Consider the following 9355-nt stretch of genomic DNA (forward strand, 5'->3'; position numbering starts at 1 on the left):
TAGACGACGTTATTGCTCTTCTTGATCACGCTGGTGCCATTGATTGAATTCGTTTAACAATTCATTGATTCGATCTAAAAACGAATCATCGATATTAACAGACGTCTGACTATTCCCAAATCCAAAGATTGTCCATCCTTTATGCTCACCTGCACTGTCGTGCTCATCCCTACACTGTTACTATTGGGACTCGATATGTGAATAATATGGCTGGGATAACAATGGCCTCAAAATCATCATCTCTATCATTTTCTCTTTGAATAATATGGATTAAAAAAAATAAATAACAAATTTTCAAAAAAATCGATCATGGATTAAAAAAAAAAAATCACAAATTTTCAAAATTTTTTATCATAGATTACAAAAAAAAAATCGATCATGGATTACAAAAAAAAACAAACAAAAAAAAACAAAAACTTCGATCGTGGATTACAAAAAAAGAAAAAAACAATTCGATCATGGATTACAAAAAATTCAATTATGGATTACAAAAAACTCTATCATGGGTTACAAAAAAACAAAAAACAAAAAATTCGATCATGGATTACAAAAAAAACAAACAAACATTTCGATCATGGATTACAAAAAAAAAAACAAACATTTCGATCATGGATTACAAAACATTCGATCATGGATTACAAAAAATTCTATCATGGTTTACAAAAAAAAAAACAAAAAACAAAAAATTCAATCATGGATTACAGTAAAAAAAAACAAACATTTCAATCATGGATTACAAAAAATTCGATCATGGATTACAAAAAATTCTATCATGGGTTACAAAAAAAAAAAAAAAAACAAAAAATTCGATCATGGATTACAAAAAAAAAAAAAAAACAATTCGATCATGGATTACAAAAAAATCGATCAAATATTACAAAAAAATCTATCATGGATTACAAAAAAAAATTTTAAAAAAAAATAAAAAAATATTCCGTACAATAAATAGTAAATCGACGAGTCACTGTACAAAATCGTCCGGTTCCTCTAAAATCGGACGATTCCCGTTTTTTTCGCCGATTCGATCCGTCCATGGTGATTCCCGAATCGAACCGGACGAATCCAGTTCTACTCGACGTTTTTTTAAACACTGTTTCTAAGTATTCCATCATTTTTTACTCTTTTTTTTTCCATATCATAACAAACCATTAATCTCCCATAAAGTAACTCGTTTTATACCAGTACTCATTTATTCCAATTCAAAATGAAATATAAACTCTCCATATGAACTTAAACTCATCAAGGAAATAGCCCAAACAATGTATCAAAAAATTTGGAACAAATATTAAAAGGAGAATACGACACAAATCCTTATTGCAATAGACTAAAGCATCATGCCGCTGCCTTCCCAAAAAGGCGTTTTCGGATCTGCACATAAGAGTAAAGGATATATATTTTAATACCAAGAAAAAAATTACAATAATTTAACATTTTCAAAGAAAAAAATTACAATAATTTATATCATTCATTTTAATTGGATGATATATATTTGACACTTTTTATTCAAAAAATAACAACCGCACAGACATTTTTTTTCTACCGAGATTGGGGAGCTAGTGGTCCTACTGTGGACCGAATTGTACACTAGTCCCATCGGCAAACACCTAGTTGGGTTGTTTTATGACTAGGAATTTTTCAAATCACATCACAATTCAACAAGTGATCAATGTTTGAAAAACAATGATTTTTGGCTCTAAATAGCACATACATACATGATAATGTATATTGAAGCAGCTGAATATCCAAATTTCATAGCATGGTGTTTCTCACACAATTTTATTGTTCATCATCCATATCTCTGTTTCTAAGAATCTCAGACCTTCGGTACCAACACCAATCTCATCATTCTCTACTGCATGCTAATTCGTGAAACCAGTTCTAATTTTGCCAGATTTGAAAAATCAGAAGCATTTTGGCAATACCCTCTGATCAAATTTGCATCAATCACTACATTTTCTTTTTTCTTTTTGTTCTTTTCACTAGGTGCTGGGCTAAAAACCACAACCACAAGGTTGTGACAAGTAGGAACTGCCAATTGAGCAACGGGCTTGAACCAATTTTTTCCTTCTATTTGATAATTAATTATATACCTAAAATTATCTCTTTTGTCAGTTAAAAAAAAAACTTTCCCATTATTTCATGTTGAAATTCACATTTCCCATTATTTCATGTTGAAATTCACAAAAAAGAAAAGTTTTCTTCTCATTTTCAAAATAATCAATTAAGTTTTTCTCTCTTCTTCTTTTTATTTTTTTCAAAGATTCAACATACCTCAGGCAACTTCTGTCGAAAAACCACATCGAGTCTTGCATCCAGTGTGTTTTCCAATACAATCTTCCCATCTTGTGAAGCCAACACCACACCTCCGGCACTAAAGTTATTTAAAGGAAAAAACAAAACATTACTTCCATGAATACAAAAAGAGGAATTTTTCTCGATTGAAATAGATGAGAAAAAAGGAATGCTGGTAACAAAAATTGCAAAAATAATCTGAACAGGAGGTGCTCTATATCCTCCTCGCCCTATTTATAAAGTGCAGAAATGCACCTATGAAAAATCTAACTAATCAAAACCACCCATCAATGTGAAACCTAAGTCACCTTAAGATCCTTAATTTAGGTCACCAAGCCACTCTACCACCAGCAGCAATCTCTCTAATAATCTGTGTTTAAAAAATTTGCGAGCTATGGGACTTGCCCCAGTCTGCCTGGTTTTGGAGCCAGGAAATTCTGGCTCAAAAACCCTGGAATCACCCAAGTCTCCCGATTTTTTCATAATTGAAAAAAATCTTAAAATTTTCACATCATAAATTGCCCAATCCAACTAGGACTTGCCCAAGACAGACTGGGGGACTCAGCCTCGAGTCCCAGACCGGTTGAAACCCAAGTCCACCATCTTGAACACTGCTAACAATTGACCTCCATATAGTTGCCCTGAAAACCTAAACACCTTAAGTCCGTGCAAGACTTGCACGAACTTAACGATATTTAGTGTTCCTTGCCCCTAAACACCTTCTGCAACCACCATTCTAACTAATCGATCGAAACTTGACTCATCCTTAATCTCCAAAATGAGTCTAACATTTTCTTTAGCAACAGATAACAATAGAATAATAGAAAATCGAACCATTGCCTACCGCCTTCATGTAATATGGTTGAAAGCCACCACTAACAGAAAATAAGAAACGAAATAGTCATTGCAACTCAATATATAGTTTCCCTCGTGTCCACGTGCTGCATGCACACTCAGAGTGAAATCAGGTTTCCATTGACTCCATCAATTACAAACTTACAACTATCAAATTTTTTTTTTTTTTTTTAGAGGAAACAACTACTTGAATCTATATAAATTATTTGAGGAAACAACAAACTTACAACTATCAAATATAAAATTATCGATATGAAAATATATTTTGAATCTATACTTCCTCAAAAAATGTAGTAATGGAAATTCTAAAGCATAAACAGAAATTCTTTCAAATATTTCAAAAATGTCAAAGTTGTCCAGTGTAAGAAATTACCAGGAACTGCCATGTGCCTTGTGATGGCTTGGAGGTGGAGGAAGATAGACACGTTTGTCAATAGCGATGTTAGGGGCATGGACATTTGCTTGCTCTGAGTACTCTTCCTTTGCGTCATTCAACACAGACTCAATCAACCCAAGATCAGTCTCTCTGCATCGAAGCAATATTGATGGCTCCTTCAAACGCAGCAAACCCTGAAAACGTGGCATGGAATGCATCTTTCAGCTGCCAAGCATTTGATAATGCTAGTTATTCCAAAAAGAAAGCAAACCCAAAAAAAAAAACAGTTGGGGGAACAAATACCAGGAAGAGAATTAGATAGAAGTTTTGATTTTGAAGATAACCCAAAATGACAGTTTTGATAATACGAATAAAATTCCAGTTGTGAAAAGCAGTCAGCAAGAGCGAATTTGAGATACTTGGGAATTGGTTGCTTTCAGAAAGTTAGTACTTGTTTAGGTTATCATGACAAGTGCACATGTATGAGAGAGAGAGAGAGAGAACGAGAGAAATTGACGGCAGTCAAAAGTCCTGTCAGAAGATGGGGAAGAGTTTGGGCATTTAAAAGGCTTTCTTGTTGTTAAAAAGAAAGAGAAAATAGCATTTCCGCTATTCCTTGAGCATTGGAAAACCAGGAACACAACTGTCCCCTCTACATATATGGAATTGGATTCACGACCGTGCAAGTTACCAAATTATGGAAGAGCATTTGGGACATTGCTTACAATTTCTTTACACTTTCGATTCTCAGATCCTTTTAGAAAATAACGAATGCTTCAAAATTTTCAAAAAGGTTAACAGTCCAGTTACAATTCTTGTGCAATGAAGAAAATGAACATTTACAATCAAAAGGAAAGAAAGAAAATGAACATAAACTATTATGAACTGAAAGAGTGCAACCTGAACAATCAAATCTTCGAGGAGTTTCTTATATGAGTGGTGGTCATCCGAGATACACAGAAGTTCCTTTGCAGCAGAATCTTTCATAGAGTTAACCAAATCATCCTGGGCTTGAAGAACTGTAATGCGACAAGCATTCAACTGCATGGAATACTCACTGTAATACCAGTTCCAAAAAGTGTCAACAAAAGTGAAAATCCTTTCTTTAAAAGTGCATCTAAACAAAAAATGCCCTGATAAAAGACAAATGCAATGAAAATGACAAGAAGGTGGAAATCCACTGGAGTATGGTGGTGCACGGATAGCTATATTGAATGTGTGTGTGATTCTGCCTCTTGTACTTAGTTTTAATTTTAAATCTCGTAAACACATCACAAAATCTGAGGTTCTTGCTCCCTCATTCCCTTTGTTACACTTGGAAACCAAAATAATTATTCAGTATTTATTTGATAATTTGGAATATAGAGTTCATAACTCAGAAAGATGGATCTCCTGATCTCAAACCTAGAGAGGTACAGTAACAAGACAAGCTTCTCCTGCTAAAATATCAACAACACTCTTTTATTTTTGTTATACCTTTGAGCCTGCCCTACTTATCAGTATATTACTTTCACTCCTAAAAAAAGCAATGGTATAGCACTTTTACTCACCACATCAATGGTTTCCCTTAGGTTATTTTCCTAACAGTCTCAAATTTTAGCCTCTTGAAATAGTATTTTGCAAACAAATATCCCATAAACCTTAGCAGAACTTAACTAACAAAGCAGAACTTGATTAGTAAATTATGCTTTTACACAGGTACCCAGAAAAAAATTAGGGTGGTTAAAGCAATTCACTCACATTTTCTTTCTTATTTCGACCTGCTTTTGCTTACGTTCATACTCCTGTCTGATCTTCTTTTTTTCAGCTTCAACTAATTGAAGCTTCTCGATGTTGAATTCCTGCAGCAAGAACAACCAAATAGAAAAGGGGATACCAGTGAACTAAAACTTGACAAATAAAAATATAAGGAAATGAGAAGGCACATAACGCTACAGACAATTTCTTGTATTCACTAGGAAAATAGTAATAACAAGTATATTCAGGCAAATGTACAATCCATGATAAGGATGTTGATGCATTAAATTGATATAGTGTTAATAGAATCAATAAAAAACAAGGCTTTAGGAAACGGTCTCATTATCAAATAAAATGTTACACGTGACACTAAAAGCTGACTCAAGACAGTTTGAGTCAACATTGGAATTGGTAAAATGTACCTAATAGAGTTTAAACTTTAAAAGTAGCATAGAGAATTTTGTCTCGACAAGTTGACATCAGATACATTTCTTTTTTGTATACAGAAATTTAGTTGTACACCAATTTATGTAACACCACTATTCTATGAGTCCGTCGACCCCAGCTAGGTGGGATAAGGCTCAGATGATGCTAATGATTAACTATTCTATGAGTCCAATACAATGCAGGTATTACCAAAAACAGAAAAAAGGGAAGAAAAAAAAAGGAATTCAAAAGTAGTTGTTTTGTGGTAGAAAAGGCACATGCTCTCAAGAAAAGGATTAATTTTCAAACTTAGAAAATATAGGGACATGTATAATATAGCAAAAATGTTCAATGGCAATAATACAATTTCTTTTCTTTCTTTTTGATGGGTGATGATAAATTCAAGAATACAATTCTTAGAAGAAAAGAATTAGACACAAGCACGAACAATATACATAGAGCTTGGGAACGTGCAACCAGAAACCAAAGCAGAAACAAAATTTACTTTCTCTTTCACAAACCAAAGCAATTAAGAACTCAAACAACCTCATCTCTGTTTAAACTTCTACCATCCCATGGTTTCACCTAACTGGATAAAAATTATTTTTTATTTTGCTTTATGGGGGAGGAGGGAAGAGTCGGTCAATGGGTAAAAAACGAAGCACGCTAAACTTTCAAAAGAAAAAATATAGTACAGGCCCTATCAAACACATCATAGTTTCTATCCATCACCAGCAATGTCAAGGTCTAACAATTAGTGAAACTTACATCTAGGGCTCACACGGTCACACCCAACTAGTGTTTTAGAGCAAGGACATAGTCGGAACTTACTAGGGTCCTAACCCATCAGGCAACACAACACAATCTGTCAAAGAGAAATACAGCTAGGGCTCACACCCAAACAGTGTTTTAGAGCAAGGACTCAGTTGGGACTCACTAGGGTCCTGACCCTGAGTCTGGCAACTTGACACAATCTGTCAGAGTTGACAGAGGCTTAAAGAATTCAACAATAAAACCTTGGAATCCAGCCAGAGGAGGCCAGTCCCTTGGTCTTGGCTTCGAACTTGAGTAACTCAGGCGAGTTTGAGTTGGACTAGCCGAGTTTCCAATTCCAGTCAACCACAGAGAAAAAACATATAAATCACGAGTGGGTATAAAACTAAGCAAAGAAAGAAAAAATCAGTATGCTCTTTTCAAAAAATGGAAAATCAGAAAGACAAAAGAGAGTAAAACTCTCAACAAAAAGGGGAAAAGAGTGCTCTAATATATTTGAAAGTCCCACCTGATAAAAAATTTCAGCCGCTTGGCTGCCTATGTGGTCTGGCAGCAAACCGCACTAAATTGGGCCTAGATGGGGCCCTATTCGGTTATGTCTCTAGGCCACCGCCTAGGAACCCTTGGGCTGCCTAGGTGGCCCAAGGATACACCTTAGCGAGGGAGGAAAAAGGCCTCTGCTAAGGGTAAAAATATCATTTCCCTGCTAAAAGGGGCAGACAGGGTTTTGGAGGTCTTTTGGTGACCAAAGGTCACCAATTCGAGCAAAGTCCAATTGGGTTTTAAGAGGTTGGTATATTTCATTTATTCGTTTAGGGGTTTTGTGATATTTATGAATGATGGGTATTGATTTGTTGTTCTTTTCAATTTAGTTATTGCTTATCTAGATTGTTTTTCATTTTTCGTCTATGAGACTTGTAATGAAAAATTGACATAATCGATGAATCTTGGGTAAATTTTCACTCATTTAAATTTTCAAGATATGTTTTAAGTTTAAATTGTGCAATAAAATAACGCACATAAAAACTGTGAGACAATATTTTTTCAAAAAAATAGATGTTCTATGCACACAATCATGGGGGTTTAGTAACCAATAGAACCCCCCCAAATATCGTCCTCAAGGGCCTAGAACCCTCCTCTTCTTCTCTCCTTCTCTTTTCTCCTCTTTTTGCAGGCGGCCCTGGTATCTAGGTGCCCGCCTAGGCGGCTGAATCCGCCTTCTTGAACATTGGTCCCACCAAATAGGGTTAGGCTTCATAATTTCTTTTAACTTAATAAATATCTAGCACCCAACAAAGAAATTATCCAAAACAAAAAAAATCTTAACTTTTATAAAGAAAAAGAAATATTCCTAAATTGGTACAACAGGATTCTCGATCTAGTTCTCTCTACGGCAGAATTATGAATAACTAATGAAAAATAAACAGAAGCAAACTTATTAAGATTAACAATTTACTTTTTCCAAGTAGAAACAAGTATAAATCTAAAGCAAAAAACTCCCATAAGTACAGAGAATTTTTACATAAGAGTAAAGAGCAAGAAGGAAAGTGAGAACAACTATTCCTATAGCAACGGTTTTCAGGCCGGATATGTACAGAGAATTTTTACATAAGAGTAATAAGCGAGAATAAATATGATAAAAGAAGAAAATAACCATTGAAAATCGTTTGATAGGGCTACAGCCCTATCAAAATAAGTCAAGTCTCACTTCATAACTCATCAAAAATTGCAATTCAAGCATTAGAAAACCTTTACATCGATAATCTTGAGTCAAACATTATGGTTGTAAAAAAACATGACAGGGATTTTAAGCCCTAAAAATAGTGTTATCTTCCTAAAAATAAGTGTTCATAGATCCGCAAGATCTGTACCATTTTCTAAGTTTCGAATTTCATTGTAGGTGTTTTCATTGTTGGTGTTGGAAATTGATTTTCGAGCCATCACGGAGACTTCCACTGCCCGAAGCGCTTTCCGGATAAGGATTTGAGTACCCAAACTCAAAGAAAAAGAAAAAACGGATCCAGGACTAAATAACAGAAAAAAATAATGAATAACTTCTCATAGAAATATATGCTAAAAGGTAAATAAAAAAATAACAGAAAGCAGAAAATTCGATTAAAAATAAACCACTATACAAAGTAAAGTTAAAAAAAAAAATGGAATAATGAGAAAAATCAGAGAAAAATACCTCTTCAGCAGATACAAGGATCTCATTTGCTTTCTCCTCCGCTTCCTGGCGGATGAATCTGACCATCTGTTGGATCTGCTTCGACACATCCGCATCGTTCATTTTCGCGATTCTCAAATCTCAGTTCAAGGAATCAGGAAAAAGAGAAATCCCCCCTCCTATTGAATTATAACAATAAGAGGTTCTTCCTAATTTTATCGATCAAAAATATGAAAATCTTTATTTTTCAAGCAGATCGTTCTCTCCCTCTCCCTCTCTCTCTCTCTCTAAAACCAGAAATTGAAGAGAGCGAATGGACACCCTCTCTCTCTAGCGAATGGACACTCTCTCTCTAAAATCTCTTCCACTCCTCTCTCTACCACAGAATGGCTGACAAAGTTATTGTAGAGAGGACAACGAATTATAGAGGGGGACGTGCAAATGGAAAAATTGACGAAAATGTCCCAAGTCTTTCAAATAAATAACTGAGATACGCCAGCAGTTTGTGAGATATCACGAGGGAAAAAGATTAAAGGAAAAATTGTTTCATGCGGGCTGGACCGCACTGCTACATATGCAGTCCAGAAAAAGTGTAAAGCATCCATCTTGGTGTTCGATCTACAAACAATGGAAACTAACGATCGTAATGATTTCTTACTACAATTATTATTTTTAGTTTTTAAAATTTATTTGTTTACATTCATGATCTTCATATTAGAGACTATGTA

The 9355-nt window shown here is 34.6% G+C and overlaps 1 protein-coding gene across 1 annotated transcript; it reads right to left on the reverse strand.

Moving 5' to 3' along the window:
* Window positions 1-1171: 1171 nt before the first annotated feature.
* Window positions 1172-9002, reverse strand: LOC18432411 (V-type proton ATPase subunit E). Its single transcript, XM_006842518.4, has 6 exons — window positions 8649-9002; window positions 5264-5364; window positions 4424-4580; window positions 3521-3717; window positions 2272-2371; window positions 1172-1368 (listed from the first exon to the last, which is right to left on the reverse strand). The coding sequence occupies exons 1-6, from the start codon at window positions 8748-8750 to the stop codon at window positions 1333-1335; spliced, it is 693 nt and encodes a 230-aa protein (XP_006842581.1). The 5' UTR covers window positions 8751-9002; the 3' UTR covers window positions 1172-1332.
* Between the last annotated feature and the right edge of the window lie 353 nt (window positions 9003-9355).

The sequence above is a fragment of the Amborella trichopoda genome, chromosome 8, assembly GCF_054954075.1.
Source record: "Amborella trichopoda isolate Santa Cruz 75 chromosome 8, AtrichopodaSantaCruz75HAP2 v2.0, whole genome shotgun sequence".
In the NCBI taxonomy this organism is placed as follows: Eukaryota; Viridiplantae; Streptophyta; class Magnoliopsida; order Amborellales; family Amborellaceae; genus Amborella; species Amborella trichopoda.